Source organism: Coregonus lavaretus (assembly GCF_964263955.1).
Source record: "Coregonus lavaretus genome assembly, chromosome: 32".
Classification (NCBI taxonomy): Eukaryota; Metazoa; Chordata; class Actinopteri; order Salmoniformes; family Salmonidae; genus Coregonus; species Coregonus lavaretus.
The window spans coordinates 22,990,214-23,010,355 of record NC_140019.1 but is presented as its reverse complement, the minus strand read 5'-3'; the positions used below and the strand labels follow the sequence as shown (position 1 = coordinate 23,010,355).

At 42.4% G+C, this 20,142-nt stretch overlaps 1 protein-coding gene across 1 annotated transcript in view; it reads left to right on the top strand.

Annotated features, from left to right (window-relative positions):
* LOC311107226 (follistatin-related protein 5-like) overlaps positions 1-20,142 on the top strand; it is a gene marked incomplete at its 5' end in the record, with an annotated part of 191,516 nt that overhangs the window by 28,575 nt on the left and 142,799 nt on the right. The window contains one exon of the mRNA XM_084149716.1: positions 5,623-5,656. Within this exon, the coding sequence (XP_084005842.1) occupies positions 5,623-5,656 (34 nt within the window). The remainder of the gene's footprint in view (positions 1-5,622; positions 5,657-20,142) is intronic.

Below are 20,142 nucleotides of genomic sequence, written 5' to 3'. Positions count from 1 at the left end.
TATGTACACTTCTGACCCACTGGAATTGTGATACAGTGAATTATAAGTGAAATAATCTGTCTGTAAACAATTATTGGAAAAGTTACTTGTGTCATGCACAAAGTAGATATCCTAACCGACTATAGTTTGTAAACAAGAAATGTGTGGAGTGGTTGAAAAACGAGTTTTAATGACTCCAACCTAAGTGTATGTAAACTTCCGACTTCAACTGTATATATAAGACATGAACGTCAGTCAATCCGGAACATTTCAAGAACTTTTAAAGTATCTTCAAGTGCATTCACAAAAAAACATCAAGTGTTGTGATGGAGGAGGACTGCCACAGGAAAGGAAGACCCAGAGTTACCTCTGCTGCAGAGGATAAGATCATTAGAGTTAACTTCACCTCAGATTGCAGCCCAAATAAATGCTTCACAGAGTTCAAGGAACAGACACATCTCAGCATCAACTGCTCAGAGGAGACCGCTTGAATCAGGCCTTCATGGTCGAATTGCTGCAAAGAAACCACTACTAAAGGACACCAATAATAAGAAGAGACTTGCTTGGGCCAAGAAACACGAGCAATGAACATTAGACCGGTGGAAATCTGTTGTTTGTTCTGATGAGTCCAAATTTGTTATTTTGGTTCCAACCGCTGTGTCTTTGTGAGACGCAGAGCAGGTGTGAACGGATGATCTCTGCATGTGTGGTTCCCACCGTGAAGCATGGAGGAGGTGTGATTGTGTGGGGGTGCTTTGCTGGTGACACTGTCAGTGATTTATTTAGAATTCAAGGCACACTTAACCAGCATGGCTACCACATCATTCTTTAGCGATATGCCATCCCATCTGGTTTGTGCTTAGTGGGACTATAATTTGTTTTTCAACAGGACAATGACCCAAAACACACCTCCATGCTGTGTAAGGGATATTTGACCAAGGAGAGTGATGGAGTGCTGCATCAGATGAACTGGCCTCCACAATCACCTCACCTCAACCAAATTGAGATGGTTTGGGATGAGTTGGACCGCAGAGTGAAGGAAAAGCAGCCAACAAGTGTTCAGCATATGTGGGAACTCCTTCAAGACTGTTGGAAAAGCATTCCTCATGAAGCTGGTTGAGAGAATGCCAAGAGTGTGCAAAGCTGTCATTAAGGCAAAGGGTGGCTACTTTGAAAAATCAGAAAGATAAAAAACATTTGGATTTGTTTAAGACTTTTTTGGTTACTACATGATTCCGTATTTGTTATTTCATAGTTTTGATGTCTTCAATATTTTCTACAACGTAGAAAATAGTACAAATAAAGAAAAACCATTGAATGAGTAGGTGTGTCCAAACTTTTGACTGGTACTGTATATATACAGTGCATTCGGAAAGTATTCAGACCCCTTCCCTTTTTCCACATTTTGTTAAATTACAGTCGTATTCTAAAATGGATTAAATAAATACAACTCTCCATCAATCTACACACAATACCCCATAATTACAAAGCAAAAACAGGTTTTTAGAAATGTTTGCAAATGTATAAAAAATATAAAACGGAAATACCTTATTTATATAAGTATTCATTCCCTTTGCTATGAGACTTGAAATTGAGCTCAGGTGCATCCTATTTCCATTGATCATCCTTGAGATGTTTCCACAACTTGATTGGAGTCCACCTGTGGTAAATTCAATTGATTGGATATTATTTGGAAAGGCACACACAGTTGACAGTGCATGTCAGAGCAAAAACCAAGCCATGAGGTTGAAGGAATTGTCCGTAGAGCTCCGAGACAGGATTGTGTCGAGATACAGATCTGGGAAAGGTTATCAAAATATGTCTGCATCATTGAAGGTCCCCAAGAACACGGTGGCCTCCATCATTCTTAAATGGAAGAAGTTTGGAACCACCAAGACTCTTCCTATAGCTGGCTGCCTGGCCAAACTGAGCAATCAGGGGAGAAGGGCCTTGGTCAGGGAGGTGACCAAGAACCCGATGGTCACTCTGAGAGCTCCAGAGTTCCTCTGTGGAGATGGGAGAACCTTCCAGAAGGACAACCATCTCTGCAGCACTCCACCAATCAGGCCTTTGTGATAGAGTGGCCAGATGGAAGCCACTCCTTAGTAAAAGGCACTTGACAGCCCGCTTGGAGTTTGCCAAAAGGCACCTAAAGGACTCTCAGACCATGAGAAGCAAGATTCTCTGGTCTGCTGAAACCAAGATTGAACTCTTTGGCCTGAATGCCAAGTGTCACGTCTGGAGGAAACCTGCCACCATCCCTACGGTGAAGCATGGTGGTGGCAGCATCATGCTGTGGGGATGTCTTTCAGTGGCATGGACTGGGAGACTAGTCAGAATCTAGGAAAAGATTAACGGAGCAAAGTACAGAGCGATCCTTGATGAAAACCTGCTCCAGAGGGCTCAGGACCTCAGACTGGGGTGAATGCTCACCTTCCAACAGGACAATGACCCTAAGCACACAGCCAAGACAACGCAGGAGTGGCTTCGGGACAAGTCTCTGAATGTCCTTGAGTGGCCCAGCCAGAGCCCGACTTGAACCCGATCGAACATCTCTGGAGAGACCTGAAAATAGCTGTGCAGCGACGCTCCCCATCCAACCTGACAGAGCTTGAGAGGGTCTGCAGAGAAGAATGGGAGAAACTCCCCAAATACAGGTGTGCCAAGCTTGTAGCGTCATACCCAAGAAGACTTGAGACTGTAATCGCTGCCAAAGGTGCTTCAACAAAGTACTGAGTAAAGGGTGTAAATACTTACAGTATGTAAATGTCATATTTTAGTTTGTTATATTACACTCTTTGCTAAAATGTCAAAAAATCTGTTTTTGCTTTGTCATTATGTGGTAGTGTGTGTAGATTGATGAGGGGAAAATACAATTTAATCAATTTTAGAATAAGGCTGTAACGTAACAAATTGTGGAATACGTCAAGGGGTCTGAATACTTTTCGAATACACTGTACAATGGAGTGTCTTACCATGGCGACATGGAATGTTCCTGTGGCCTAATTACAGTTTTGACTTAAATAGGCTTGAAAAGCTGGTAAGACAATCCAGGTGTGCAAAGCTGTAATCGCTGCCAAAGTGATTCTAACATGTATTGACTCAGGGGTGTGAATACGTATTTAAATGAGATATTTCTGTATTTCATTTTCAAGAAATTTGCAAACATTTCTAAAAACATGTTTTCACTTTGTCATAATAGGGGTATTGTGCATAGATAGGTGAGATATAAATAAATAAATAAATATCAAATTGGAATTCAGGCTGTAACACAGCAAAATGTGGAATACGTCAAGGGGTATGAATACTTTCTGAAGGCACTGTATGGTATTAAAATAACAAGGAACAGGCATTTTTTACATGAGTTTGTTTTTACGTTATCTACCTGTCGTAGCATCACAAAATGGAGGCAAGGAGAGGAAGGCTGATGAGAGCCACAGCCCCCATGCACTGGCCCACCCACATGGCAAATCTAGATTAAAAGTGGATAAGCTGAGAGAGAGAGAGAGAGAGAGAGAGAGAGAGAGAGAGAGAGAGAGAGAGAGAGAGAGAGAGAGAGAGAGAGAGAGAGAGAGAGAGAGAGAGAGAGAGAGAGAGAGAGAGAGAGAGAGAGAGAGAGAGAGAGAGAGAGAGAGAGAGAGAGAGAGAGAGAGAGAGAGAGAGAGAGAGAGAGAGAGAGAGAGAGAGAGAGAGAGAGAGAGAGAGAGAGAGAGAGAGAGAGAGAGAGAGAGAGAGAGAGAGAGAGAGAGAGAGAGAGAGAGAGAGAGAGAGAGAGAGAGAGAGAGAGAGAGAGAGAGAGAGAGAGAGAGAGAGAGAGAGCTCAACTTGATTGAGGTTGAAAGGCAAGCTTTAGCGAAACAGTGTCCGCAGGATACGCGGAGTGGAGAGGCGGTATGTACGAGCCTGTGAGTTAATGTGTGTGTGTGCTGGATTGGGGTAGATAAAGCTTGAGAGAGATGTAGGCGGTCCGCCAGCTAGCTGTAACAGGGGGCAGATGGGCCATGGGTGTACAGCTGGGTGCTCGCTCCACCATCCCCAGGGAGAAGTCTGCCTATGAAGTCGCTCACCTTTAAAATGCGGCCCTAACAGACTTTCCATGCAAAGTATCTCCTCAACTAATTGATCCTCTTACTTTGGCTACAGTAATACAGTAGTCCTGTCTTTGAAGATTGCAGGCAATATGTTCTTAGCTATAGGGTGGATGGTCTTTTTGACTCTCTCACAATTGCTGTTTAGTTGAAAATGAATAGTCAGTGGCAAATATTTATGCATTGTTATCTGTAGATCACTAATGGTGTCAAGGCTTCAGACTAGGCACGTATTAGAGCCATCATATTCCCTGATGGGATCATTCTGTGTTGACATGGATCGCCTGGGTAGTGGTCAGTAGGTTAAAAAAAAGTTTGGAAACCCAGTGAAATGTGAAAGCAGTACTTGTCCAACTGGAATACGTTTTTTAATTGCAAACCATTTTCCTACAGTATGCCCTGCTGAACACTACGCTGGTGAATTAAGTGACTATACATGACTTGTCTGGCATCAAGAAGCCAATATGAGTCATATTCTCCTTTCATTTCATGCCTCCAAACTCTAGTGGCATATTAGTGTTGACATGGTTCAATACCAGAGTACACTCTCTAGACATGGAAAACAGCAAGATACATTACATGAAACACTAGCAAGTATGTTATTAGGCATTCTGTCAACTGAGACATTCTACAACATGTCACTACTCCGTTAAACGCTTTTTGACGAGTCACACAGTCCACTGATTTAGGTAAGTCCATTGGGGATTTATATGAAAACAGACATTGTTCTATAGATTTTTTGTGCATTTTACTATGCCAATCTATGTGTTAGATTAAATGAATGGTAAGTATTTTCTGCATGGTGTCAGTCAGAGAAAAGAGAAAAGCTCTCGTTATTGACACTGGACCTATTACCTTACCCTGCCAGTAGCTGGAATAGAAAGGAGGAATTCTCCACATAGAGGATAAGACTGTGCTGGTGGAATCAAATATTTATACGGTCTTCAACAGCCGGCAAATAGCCATACAGGGTTGCAGCACTACTGTAAATTGAAACCTTTTATTTCGCCATAACGGCCCTATACCATCATTGGGCATAAAATACCAATGATTCACTAGTAAATACTCCTTATTTAAAAGCATAATGGTACATAACGTTTTCAATTGCCATTTTTCACGTTCTTGACGCTTCTTTTAACCTTTAAAGACTCCCCTTTTATGGAGATACAGACATTACCTCTTAGCCGTTCACTGTTAAACACTCTGCATATGCTATGTCCTTCAGTGACTTGGCAGTAACTCATGAATATGAAATGTAACAGAAAAGCCAAATAGTCACTGCACTTTACGATAAAATAAACAGATTCCCAATAGTATCCTATTATTCTCAATAGCCACCTCAGCTAAGTGCTTCATAAAGTAAAAATGTATCATCTTTCTAATGCATTTATAAGCATTCGACATGAATACCTTCAATATTTGTAGCAGCGGCTGAGATTCCACTCATGAAAGTGAAATTGCTCTTGGTGTTTGCGAATGTTGATCTTATTAACTTGATACAAGTGTGACTGTGATTTCTTACAGCGTTCTGTCTTTCTGTTTGTTGTTGTTTCAGCAGGATGGGATCCCAGGGAGTTTGCGGATAAAGGGTATGTCTCCATTTTTTATTTCTTCCTCTCTGTCACAGTGCTTGGGCTTTTACTTTCATGAATATTATTGTTGAGATGACTATGAAACAGTTATTGGAGAGTTGTGTAAAACGGTTTTGACGAAACTAAACAGTTAGATAACACACATTTCCACTGAATGAACTCAGTGCTAAGTAGGGCTAAGGGCCCTCCATAAGCTAGCATATGGAATTGTTTTAAGATGGTCATACCATGGATCATTTAGCTATTTGATTTTGAATTTTAGGACCCCTTTAGGTATAAAAACATACAGCTCTGGAAAAAAGTAGGAGACCACTGCAAAATTATCAGTTTCTCTGGTTTTACTATTTATAGGTACAGTGGGGAGAACAAGTATTTGATACACTGCCGTTTTTGCAGGTTTTCCTACTTACAAAGCATGTAGAGGTCTGTAATGTTTTATCATAGGTACACTTCAACTGTAAGAGACGGAATCTAAAACAAAAATCCAGAAAATCACATTGTATGATTTTTAAGTAATTCATTTGCATTTTATTGCATGACATAAGCATTTGATCACCTACCAACCAGTAAGAATTCCGTCTCTCACAGACCTGTTAGTTTTTCTTCAAGAAGCCCTCCTGTTCTCCACTCATTACCTGTATTAACTGCACCTGTTTGAACTCGTTACCTGACAGTTGAAGTGTACCTATGATAACAATTACAGACCTCTACATGCTTTGTAAGTAGGAAAACCTTCAAAATCGGCAGTGTATCAAATACTTGTTCTCCCCACTGTATGTGTTTGGGTAAAAATTACATTTTTGTTTTATTCTATAAACTACTGACAACATTTCTCCCAAATTCCCCCCCAAAATATTGTCATTTAGAGCATTTATTTGCAGAAAATGACAACTGGTCAAAATAACAAAAAAAGATGCAGTGTTGTCAGACCTCGAATAATGCAAAGAAAATAAGTTCATGTTCAATTTTAAACAACACAATAGTAATGTTTTAACTGAGGAAGAGTTCAGAAATCAATATTTGGTTGAATAACCCTGATTTTCAATCACAGCTTTCATGCATCTTGGCATGCTCTCCACCAGTCTTTCACATTGATGTTGGGTGACTTTATGCCACTCCTGGCGCAAAAATTCAAGCAGCTCGGCTTTGTTTGATGGCTTGTGACCATCCATCTTCCTCTTGATCACATTCCAGAAGTTTTCAATGGGGTTCAGGTCTGGAGATTGGGCTGGCCAAGACAGGGTCTTGATCTGATGGTCCTCCATCCACACCTTGATTGACCTGGCTGTGTGGCATGGCGCATTGTCCTGCTGGAAAAACCAATCCTCAGAGTTGGGGAACAATGTCAGAGCAAAAGGAAACACGTTTTCTTCCAGGACAACCTTGTACTTGGCTTGATTCATGCGTCCTTCACAATGACAAATCTGCCCGATTCCAGCCTTGCTGAAGCACCCCCAGATCATCACTGATCCTCCACCAAATTTCACAGTGGGTGCGAGACACTGTGGCTTGTAGGCCTCTCCAGGTCTCCGTCTAACCATTAGACGACCAGGTGTTGGGCAAAGCTGAAAATTGGATTCATCAGAGAAGATGACCTTACTCCAGTCCTCTACAGTCCAATCCTAATGGTCTATTGCAAACCTCAGCCTGGCTCTTCTTCTTTGCTTCTCATTGATGAAGGGCTTTTTCTAGCTTTGCACGACTTCAGCCTTGAACCGTCCTCGCCGTGCACTTCACCCCAGCTGCCGTTTGCCATTATTTTTGTAGGTCACTTGATGTCATCCTACGGTTGTTGAGTGACATTCGAATGAGTTGGAGGTTATCCCGGTCAGTAGAGAGTCGTTTTCGCCCTCTGCCGGTCTGTAGATTTGTTGTCCCCAATGTCTGCTGCTTGACCTTGTTCTTATGAACCACTGTCTTTTAAATGTTAAGGATGGAAGCAACCTGACACTCACTGTATCCCTCTGCCAGTAAAGCCAGAATTGAACCCTTCTTTTCCTCACTCAAAACGTTCCTTTTCAACTCTTTTGGCATGGTCAATAGTTATTTTTTGATTAATATTACTTTTGAGGTACTATTAGCACTGATTTTGCCATCCAGCTGGTCCTATTGCCAGTGTTTTTTATACTTATCCTTGTTAAATAAGATTTGGTTCAGGTGATCACCTAATCAGTACCTAATTCAGTAGAATGAGGTGTGCCTGTGTTGGAATTCAACAGACACTGGAATGGAATGGCTGTCATACACTTAGAGATACTGATTTGAGAAATATTTGCAGTGGTCTCTTAATTTTTTCCACTGCCGTATATATCATTTTTTTTGTTGATAAAATATAGAATTGGGCCTTTACTGCTATAGCCCATAGATATGCATTGACTAACACATTCATAAATGGCAAAAAAGACAGTCAAAAAATTAATCATAAGGAATAAGGTTTTGAAGTGTCTGTCCTATATCTAGGAGATATAAGAAAAGATCAGGAAATAATTTCATTTTTTGGGACACATATATAACCCCTTATTTTTGTTTGCAAAAAACTACCTCCATACTTCCATTTGTTTGTATGGGTTACCTTCAGACAAGTCCTGTGACACTTGTGGGGGCCCTAGAGCCACACTATTAACCTGACACCTAACCGCCAATACTATTAACCTGGCACCTAACTGCCGACACTATTAACCTGGCACATAACCGCCGACACTATTAACCTGGCACCTAACCGCCGACACTATTAACCTGGCACATAACCGCAGACACTATTAACCTGGCACATAACCGCCGACACTATTAACCTGGCACCTAACCGCCGACACTATTAACCTGGCACATAACCGCCGACACTATTAACCTGGCACCTAACCGCCGACACTATTAACCTGGCACCTAACTGCCGATACTATTAACCAGGCACCTAACCGCCGACACTATTAACCTGGCACCTAACTGCCGACACCATACCCTGGCAGATAGCTGCCGACACCATTACCCTGGCACCTAACCGCCGACACTATTAACCTGGCACCTAACGGCCGACACCATACCCTGGCAGCTAGCTGCCGACACCATCACCCTGGCACCTAACTGCCGACACTATTAACCTGGCACCTAACTGCCGACACCATTATCCTGGCACCTAACCACCCACACCATTACCCTGGCAGCTAGCTGCTGACACCATCACCTTGGCACCTAACTGCCAACAACATTACCCTGGCACCTAACCGTCCACACCATTACCCTGGAACCTAACCTCCCACCAATGTGGCACGAGGCAATTCAGAATGCAATAATGCGCCATGACAAATATCTGAGTGCACTCCCACGTCCTGACAGATGCATCTCGTCTGTCACTATGTCATCTTTGTAATGTGGAGACCCTTCAACATGTATGCACACGCACACACACACACGCACACACACACACACACAAACCTCAGCTAAAACACAAAAGTCAATGTCAGGAGGTAGAACGGTGATGTGGTGACCAAGATGTCTGCCACTAAGTGTTATGAAGGGTTCGTAATGCATGTCTCACTGCCATTTTTTCTCTCCACCTCGGGAAGGTCAAAGCTGTAATTGTAGAGCGAGCATTATCATAAAGGGCGGCCCCCAGCTGTCGGCTGAGATTCCATTTAATCCACCCCTCTCTGTAAGCAGGGAGAGGAGACAAGTATCAGAATATGGCTAGTTTTCAGCAAACTCATTTCAGGCCAGGTAACAAGACAGCGTAAGTAAAAGAGATTCAACCATTGTAGTTTTCTAAAGAGAGCGGTTGGGGGCAGGGGTGTGGGGGGTTACACCCTGTGGCTGCAATGAAAAGTTGTATTAATGGTTCATTGAAGTTATGAACGCCTTACATATTACTACTGCTATAGATAGTTGAATTCATTAATGTGATGGTAACCTTATATACCCTAGTTGCAGAATATTTTGAGACTCCAATTCGATCCTCAGATTAGTAAATTAACAGAAATTGGACAGACTGTGACGAGTACAGAGTATACGAAGAGGCAGGACGCAGACGCAGGAATTAACAAGGTCAAGGTTTACTTAAAGAATGACAAAGAGAAATAACAAAGAAAGAGTACACGACGCTAAACAATCACACACAACATCATAAGGAACAGTCCAGGGCTAAATAGAGATGATGAGGTGCAGGTGTGCTGGAGGTGATTAGGGTGTGTTGGGTTTCCATTCCGGTGTTGCCGAGGTGGTGCGCTCAGACCGGTGGCTCAGTAAACCGGCGAATCAGAGCGCCGGAGCGGAGCAACGGGAGGAGACGTGACACAGACATAACATATTGTTACAGTACACAAAGTGAGTTTCTATGCATGCTGTTGTCTCACACATTTTCAAACTCACAGATTGTTATATTTTTACATTTAGACATTGGTAGGGGGTCACATAAAACAATTCAAACAGATCCAGAATCCAGCGGCATGTAAGCCAAAATTACATTGAATGTCAGAATGGAAGAGACAAAGATGGACAGAATACATTCCACAACGCAGTGTAATTGAAATACCAAATGAAGTCTGTGACCATAGCAACACCTCTGGCTGTTCGGCTTGGTACAAAATACCTTGGGATGTTGTTGGGCAAATGCTATTTGCCGGAGTAAATAGACTATTCCAACTTACAATATTGAAAAGCTCGTGAAACAGACATTTAAAATATATATTATGTCCATTTGGTGCCACACTGAGCTACTATTTGGAACAAAAGTTTTTCAGAATTGGAAATTGCAGTTTCCTCCCAGAATACCAATCACAGAATCCTGTCTGTTTGTTGCTGTGTTAAATGTATATAGTTTGCCTTCTATTTTGAATTCTACAAAACAGCAGACATAATTATTGAATTGAATTGAATTTGTACGCTCAGCACCCCCCCCCCCCCCACCACAACACCACCTCCCCACCCTACTTTTAATAATACAAAGGCTGTAAACATCGAGTCCTAAATTGTTCATACAATTATTTGCCCCCGCTATGGGACTGGGTTACACTTTTAATAAGTTTTCACAGCAGTATGTAAGACCGGAACGTTAAACATTGTGCACTTTCCGCTGACAGACTTATTGGTGGAAGACTTCCTGTTGTTTCAATCACGACATAGTCACGTCCCATAGTCTCCCAACGAGTTAGTTTGTAATAGCTTTCATAAATCTTAATCAACTTATGGGAATTAAGATTCACAGAATGTAATAGACTTTTAATAGAACTCCTTTTTGGAGAGAAATTAAGAGGAAATTGAGAAATCGCCTGAAGATATACTGAGAAGTAAATATGCCTTGGGAAGAGTTGGATGACATAAGGTGCGTGACATGCTAAGTTTCTCATGGACAACAGTGACTGGACCGACAAAGCCTTAGTGGACAGGTGGGCTTGACCTAAATACATGTTAAAGCTGCCTCGAGAGAGTTTGTAATCTCTATCCGTCATATACACACGGTAGCCTATACTGTAGATGCCTTGTGAATGACCCCATCCACTTCTAATGGTCTTGTGGGAGCCAGATTTGTGGTCACTCAGACGAATGCTACAATGTTCCAATCATTGTAGGCCAAAAGTCACCGTCATCAGAACTGTTCATCACAAATATGATTAATCAAAAATATGATATTTCCTCATTTACATTTATTTTGTAAATCCAAGAAAGGCTCCACTCTACATGAGAAAAGTAAATATTTGCATTTGCTGAATATTCATGGCCGTGAATCCTGTGTACAGGAGGGACTGCACACTTTCTCTAAGGTAATGTGTATAATTTTCGGCCAACAACAGAGATGTAAGACCTTAAACGAGGTGAAACAAATCCATTTGAGATTCATTATCATTACTCTCAGTGATCCACAAAGATCTGTGGTACTTCCAATGGAGGCCATGATGGAAGGTCAACACAGTTGACTGAAGGTCAACACAGTAATTGTAGAGGGAACATTATCTTGAAGGACGGCCCTAGCGCTTGGCCAAGATTCTCCTCTTTAATCCATTCTTTATCTGGGCACCAAGAGTGGATCAGGAGTGGATCAAGACTGGATCAGGATTCAAACTTTAAAATTAGTTCTTAAGTAGCTCAACTTATCTACAGAACTCCGTGGCTGAGAGGGCGAGAATCAAGTTCCCGTAATTCCACAGTGGTTTAGTCGAAAGTCTATTCATAAGCATTCCTCAAGAGGAAATATCTCACTTTGCTCTCTCCGAAGTTTGATTAGAATCGCGACGAAGACAGCAGTGGAAGTATCTCTAAGCCATTGTGTTGTGGTGAAATTAAAGTAGGAAGATGTACAAAGACCTTGGGCCTGGAGAGATGAATAATGCTCTTAGTGCTGTAACTCCAAGGAGTCCCCCCGATTATGCTCCTCAACTCATTTTTTGTGATTATTCTCAGGGCGCCTGCCGAGCATAAATACAAAGACCCCAATGACAAAGAGCTGGAACACATGCTTGTATAGTCCCTGTCCCGACAGTAGCTTAGCATATCTCGCTTTCATATCATCAGTAGTCATTGGATCCCCCCCCCCCCCGAAAAAAGGCCCTATTGTGTTAAAGTAATATTCCCTGGGCGATTTTGACAAGGAATTGATCCATTTATGCATTTACAATACTTTTGACTTGGGGCTGTGAGGATGCAGACAACCACAAGGGCACTTGGTTCTACATCCTGATACTGTATGTATGTTCTAATCGAAAAATTAAAACCCACCCTCAAGTTAACTAATTCCACATCATAATATGAACACATTACTGGGACATCTGTTTCTGTCCCCTTCGACCAGAATACCAGGGGTCAAAAATACAAAAATAACAACTGCACCAAAACCCCCCAAGATATCTTACGTCAACAGACACACAATGTGGCTAGCTGCCACCAGCAACACAGCTTAATGTTATGTGAATTAGCGCTGGGAGTTGACAATTAGTCAAACGTGGTGCACTGTGACAAATAGGCCCGTTTACTGAGATGGTATGAGAGATGCATTCTAATGTGGACCCTATTCACTGATGAGGCCAAGGAGAGTAATGGGATGGAAAGTTCCATCCTGTACGAGTGAATGTGCAGTTGGATCGCACAAACAGCACCTTAACACTCCAATCTATGCTTCAGTCTAGAACAGGGGACTAATGCTCAATTGCAGCCAATCGATTGGCTGAGCACTCTTGGCTAGGTTTAGCTTGTTGTGCCGACAGAGGTACTTTCCTGTTGAATACTTAGCTAGCTCCCTTGTCACCCTGTTTCTGTTCAGGCTTCACTTGTGAGCTACATCGAGAGGAACCTGAAGGCCTGAGTGATGGAGTCATTTGTGTGGAAGGGGGATATCAATGTAAAACATTTTTTGAGCCTGCTTTAAATGGTGGCAAAAGCTTTTGTGCCTCAAATAGTTACTTATGAAATGTTAAAAATATGTTTATGCAGCACCAGCAAAGGCAAGACATTGTCACAATGTTGCAATTACTGTGGTGTAGGTCATGATGAGATGAACTGTACAACACCTTTTCAAAGCATAAGCTTTGGTGCCAACACAACATTACAAAAACGTAATAGGCCACAATGTTGTACAACATCGGAACTATTGGCAAATGTTGAGCAACAACCTTGTAACAAAGCTACACAGTGACATTGCGACTACCTATTGGCTGCATTCCTAGCAATGTTGTGTTGGCAGAGAAAAAGCATAAAATATTTGGGAATCATTCTCCCGTAGGGAGGTATTAGACATATCCAAGTCATTGAGGATTTGGACAGATGCACCACACTGTTTTAAATGAAGAATTTTAAGTGAAGAATGTATCTCTCATAACAGCAGCAAAGCTTTTATGCACATATGCCTTTTAAAATGTTCCAAATATTTCATGAGACATCTATATTGAACAACGTTTTAACGGTTGGGAGTCACTCAGCTCAGAGCAAGTCAGTGCCTACGCAGGCTTTAACTGTAGTAACAGCCCAGATGAAAAATATTTTGCTCAGAGTGGTCTTTTCTTAATCTCTGAAGAAATATGGGAGATTTTCAATTTTTTATAATTTAGTCATCACATATCTGAAGTGTCTCTCATAAGGCTCCCTTAGGAGCAAGGAGGAGATGAAAAATACAATGAATTCTTGAGACTTTCATAAGACAAATGAGCTTGGATTGAAACATTTGAGAAGTATGACAAATAGATGAGATCTTATCATTGTATCCTCATGAGATCATTCATGGCTAATTTTTTCTCCAGAAAAGCCTTTTTGAGCATCAAGGAGATACAGTATATACAGGAAGAGACAGCTCTAACCACACAAAAAAAGTCACTGGGAGAGGTTAGATTACTTGTAATACAAAATTGTATTTCTTGTAAAATAACAAAATAGTGGCCTTGTCTAAAATTGGTGTGGAATTGAAAGTGCTGTCATTAACCCCGTTTAGACTGAGAGAAACTCCCTGCAAAATGCCTGGGGGATCTGTCTAAAAAGGGGTCAGTCAGAACATACCAGCTCATAACTGGTACAAACTATACCACCTCCAGACCTAGTAAAACTCCCTATGAACGCAGCTAAACCCACAGGAAATTACATTATTTATAAGGGTTATCACATTGCCAAAATATTACCCACAAAACAATGCCAATGCCAAAGCATCACAATATCATTGCAAAACGTTTTTGTTACTGATATTCACATCTCGTATCAATATAACACTGAATTTTAGCTACTGTGGTTGTGTGAGTGGTGGTTACGAGTCTGCTGTGATAGGGGTCTTGGGGAGGTGCATGGGGGTCCTCCGTGTAACGGGGAGCTTTGAATGCCCCGACTGAGAACGAGACAGCAGAGGAGGAGGAGGGCAACATGTCCTAGAGAGGATAGCCACTACTGGTCAATGGCCCAGCGCTCTATCCAACATGTCTGACAGAAACACTATGACAAAAAGAGGATTTAGATCAAACAAAAGTTGCCACATTGAATATTGTGATCCTAATTAATAGAAAAATAAAATTGATATAATAACAACAATGTGGATAATTGCTCAACTCTAACTGAGCTGTTATGCTAGTCTCTCTAGCCTCCCACCATTTTCAGATGTTCCAGCTGAACAGCGGCTGTACGTAATAGAACGTCACTGCCTACGACATTACCTCACCCGCTTGAATAAAATACTACATTTTCAATGAGTGCATTTCGCTAGTGGCTAGTTTGCATCAACTACCTTCACTAAAATCACTGTAAAGGTTTGCTATGCAAACTTTGGTTTTGAATCGTAATGTTCTGGCATTGTCTGCCTCGTGATTTGTTGGGAGAGTTGTCTGTATGAAGAGGACCCACCCCGGAACAATTTTCTTTCCCTTTTTGAAGTTTCCAAAAGAGTTCGGAACAATTTTCTTTCCCTTTTGAAGTTGCCAAAAGATTCCATCACTGAAACCAGACCCTAGTCACTTGCCTAGGGTCAGGTTTTCAAGACTTCTGATATGCCATAACCTCATGTTATATATATATATTTTTTATTAAGACCCAAACAATTTCACCCCAACAGGGTGCAGGGTGTTTCAATTCAAATAACGTTTATTTCCTGAGAGGGAACTTCATGTGTGGTGACATGACAGACTGACCTGGCAACAGCGTAGCCCGAGTTCTGTGAGTACAGAGTCCCGGAGCGAGGTTTGTAGGGCGTTCCTCCTCCCAGGGAGGAAGCAGGGGAGCCTGGTGTGTAGGGCCCCACCATGGAGGGGTGGGGTGTGTCTAGACGCTGCTCACTGAAGCTCGTGTCCACAGACAGAGCAGGGGGTGGTGCTCCCGGGGGTGACTGCCAGCATCCCTGCAGCCAAGCCAGCTATCTCAGAGGACAGCCTCTGCCTGATATCTGAAGACTGCACAGAAACAATGAGAAGAGAGGATTACATACATTACACAAAAGCAGGCAATGAGAGTCTGAAGCATGAGGGTGCATAAAGGTAAATTGTGAATACTACATGAAAATGGAAGTTGGATGGTTGTGATGAGCCTCAGTGAGTGTGCCGTGTTGGGTTGTGTGGGAGCTGGGAGTTGAACCTGCTCGGTCAGGGCCTTCTGTGGGCACAGTCTGGGGCGTGTAGGACCACTCATCAGGTCATAATATTTCTACCTCTGCTGGCCTGCACACACACATGTCCATAAGACAAGGTTGTCATATCTTTCAAAAATACTTACCAGTACAACGATATTGAGTAAAACATTTTTTATGTCTCCATAAAACACCTCTATACTTCAATATTAATCACGTGAAAAAAGGCTGTCTGCTCCTCCTCTCTACCTAACTTTCTCTCGCAATCACCTGAGTTTCCCTTAGTCCCGTTAGTTTGGCTGCTCATGTATTGTACACGTTTATCTAAGGAACTAGCCTATACATATTAGCACTGGCAGTTGTTAAAGGGATACTTCAGGATTTTGGCAATTATCTACTTCCCCAGAGTCAGAAGAACTCGTGGATGCTATTTTTATGTCTCTGCGTACAGTTTGAAGGAAGTTGCTAACTAGTGTAAGCGCAATTGCTAACTAGCGTTAGCACAATGCATGGAAGTCTATGGTAACTGCTAGCATGCAGACAAATATGAGAATTTGAATTTGAGAAATATGAAAAAATGCTTAGTCTCATTTTGGTGTTAAAGAGAGCTCATTTGTGTGTAGGAGAATCAAAGGGGAAAAATAGATTTTGCTTTCCTAGGGGAATGCGAGACCACTGGCACTGCCTGTAGCCTACATTTTAGTGTAATCAAACCAATTATCTCTTGTTCCTAGAGCATTTAAAGATAGAAATTCACTATAATTGTCCAATTATTTATATTTAGTCCATAAACACAAACAACAGTTGTATAATACTACAGGTAAGCCCATGCTCAACAGAAATGTGTTCATATGTGTCTAAAACAGTATCTACAGTCGCCTAGGCTATTTCTCCATCTTCCCTATTACTCTCTTCCATATCGTAAAACTCCATATTGTACCAACATAGACTTGGTTTGGTATATTCATTTTCAGTTCCATGGTAGACAACACAATGGAATGAACTTTGCAATACAGTGGCTTGCGAAAGTATTCACCCCCCTTGGCATTTTTCCTATTTTGTTGCCTTACAACCTGGAATTAAAATTGATTTTTTGGGGGTTTGTATCATTTGACTTACACAACATGCCTACCACTTTGAAGATTCAAAATATAGGATAGTCAGTTTTACGAGGGCATGTTTAGCAGCATGAGTGAAGGAGGCTTTGTTGCGAAATAGGAAGCCGATTCTAGATTTAACTTTGGATTGGAGATGCTTAATGTGAGTCTGGAAGGAGAGACACCTAGGTATTTGTAGTTGTCCACATATATATGCCTGGTCTGTTAGTGTTACTAGTATTTAAGAGCAGTTGGAGGCTACGGAAGGAGTGTTGTATGGCATTGAAGCTCGTTTGGAGGTTTGTTAACACAGTGTCCAATGAAGGGACAGATGTATACAAAATGGTGTCGTCTGCGTAGAGGTGGATCTGAGAGTAACCAGCAGCAAGAGCGACATCATTGATATACACAGAGAATAGAGTCAGCCCGAGAATTGAACCCTGTGGCACCCACATAGAGACTGCCAGAGGTCCAGACAACAGGCCCTCCGATTTGACACATTGAACTCTATCTGAGAAGTAGTAGGACCTTGAGCGTGGCTGAGGTGCACCCATGACCAGCTCGGAAACCAGATTGCATAGCGGAGAAGGTACGGTGGGATTCGAAATGGTTGTTGATCTGTTTGTTAACTTGGCTTTCAAATACTTTCGAAAGGCAGGGCAGGATGGATATAGGTCTGTTACAGTTTGGATCTAGAGTGTCACCCCCCTTTGAAGACGGGGATGACCGCGGCAGCTTTCCAATCTCTGGGGATCTCAGACTATACGAAAGAGAGGTTGAAGAGGCATGGGCATGGGCAAGTTGCAGCGGAGGGTGCAGAGCTGGTGGCCGGGGTAGGGGTAGCCAGGTGGAAAGCATGGCTAGCCGTAGCAAAATGCTTGATTATCGTGCAAATTTCTGTTTGAAAAAGCTAGCCTTTGCTTTCCTAACTGATTGTGTATATTGGTTCCTGACTTCCCTGAAAAGTTGCATATCGCGGGGGCTGTTCGATGCTAATGCAGTACGCCACAGGATGTATTTGTGCTGGTCAAGGGCAGTCAAGTCTGGGGTGAACCAGGGGCTATATCTGTTCTTAGTTCTGCATTTTTTGAATGGGGCATGCTTATTTAAGATGGAGAGGAAAGCACTTTTGAAGAACATCCAGGCATCCTCTACTGACGGAATTAGTTCAATCTCCATCCAGGATACCCGGGCCAGGTCAATTAGAAAGGCCTGCTCGCTGAAGTGTTTTAGGGAGCGTTTGACAGTGATGAGGGGTGGTCGTTTGACCGCGGACCCATTACGGACGCAGGCAATGAGGCAGTGATCGCTGAGATCCTGGTTGAAGACAGCGGAGGTGTATTTAGAGGGTAAATTAGTCAGGATGATATCTATGAGGGTGCCCATGTTTACGGATTAAGGGTTGTACCTGGTAGGTTCCTTGATAATTTGTGTGAGATTGAGGGCATCTAGTTTAGATTGTAGGACGGCCGGGGTGTTAAGCATATCCCAGTTTAGGTCACCAAGCAGTACGAACTCTGAGGATAGATGGGGGGCAAGCAATTCACATATGGTGTCCAGGGCACAACTGGGGGCTTAGGGGGGTCTCGTGGTGCTGCCACCACCATGCTTCACTGTGGGGATGGTGTTCTCGGGGTGATGAGAGGTGTTGGGTTTGCGCCAGACATAGCGTTTTCCTTGATGGCCAAAAAGCTCAATTTTAGTCTCATCTGACCAGTGTACCTTCTTCCATATGTGGTCCTCTGTAGCTCAGCTGGTAGAGCACGGCGCTTGTAACGCCAAGGTAGTGGGTTCGATCCCCGGGACCACCCATACACAAAAAATTTATGCACGTATGACTGTAAGTCGCTTTGGATAAAAGTGTCTGCTAAATGGCATATTATATTATTATGTTTGGGGAGTCTCCCACATGCCTTTTGGCGAACACCAAACGTGTTTGCTTATTTTTTTTCTTCAAGCAATGGCTTTTTTTTGGCCACCCTTCCGTAAAGCCCAGCTCTGTGGAGTGTACCGCTTAAAGTGGTCCTATGGACAGATACTACAATCTCCGCTGTGGAGCTTTGCAGCTCCTTCAGGGTTATCTTTGGTCTCTTTGTTGCCTCTCTGATTAATGCCCTCCTTGCCTGGTCTGTGAGTTTTGGTGGGTGGCCCTCTCTTGGCAGGTTTGTTGTGGTGCCATATTCTTTGATTTAATGGTGCTCTGTGGGATGTTCAAAGTTTCAGATATTTTTTTATAAGCCAACCCTGATCTGTACTTCTCCTGACCTGTTTGGAGAGCTCCTTGGTCTTCATGGTGCCGCTTGCTTGGTGGTGCCCCTTGGTTAGTGGTGTTGCAGACTCTGGGGCCTTTCAGAACAAGTGTATATATACTGAGATCATGTGACACTTAGATTGCACACAGGTGGACTTTATTTAACTAATTATGTCTTCTGAAGGTAATTGGTTGCACCAGATCTTATTTATGGGCTTCATAGCAAAGGGGGTGAATACATACAGTTGAAGTCGGAAGTTTACATACAATACATTTAAACACAGTTTTTCACAATTCCTGACATTTAATCCTAGTAAAAATGTCCTGTCTTAGGTCAGTTAGGATCACCACTTTATTGTAAGAATGAGAAATGTCAGAATAATAGTAGAGAGAATTATTTATTTCAGCTTTTCTTTCTTTCATCACATTCCCAGTGGGTCAGAAGTTTTCATACACTTAATTAGTATTTGGTAGCATTGCCTTTAAATTGTTTAACTTGGGTCAAATGTTTCGGGTAGCCTTACACAAGCTTCCCACAATAAGTTGGGTGAATCTTGGCGCATTCCTCCTGACAGAGCTGGTGTAACTGAATCAGGTTTGTAGGCCTCCTTGCTCGCACACACTTTTTCAGTTCTGCCCACACATTTTCTGTAGGACTGAGGTCAGGGCTTTGTGATGGCCACTCCAATACCTTGACTTAGTTGTCCTTAAGCCATTTTGCCACAACTTTAGAAGTATGCTTGGGGTCATTGTCCATTTGGAAGACCCATTTGCGACCAAGCTTTAACTTCCTGACTGATGTCTTGAGATGTTGCTTCAATATATCCACATAGTTTTCCTTCCTCATGATGCCACCTATTTTGTGAAGTGCACCAGTCCCTCCTGCAGCAAAGCACCCCCACAGCTTGATGCTGCCACCCCCGTGCTTCACGGTTGGGATGGTGTTCTTGCAAGCACCCCCTTTTTCCTCCAAACATAACGATGGTCATTATGGCCAAACAGTTATATTTTTGTTTCATCAGACCAGAAGATATTTCTCCAAAAGGTACAATCTTTGTCCCCATGTGCAGTTGCAAACCGTAGTCTGTCTTTTTTCATGGTGGTTTTGGAGCAGTGGCTT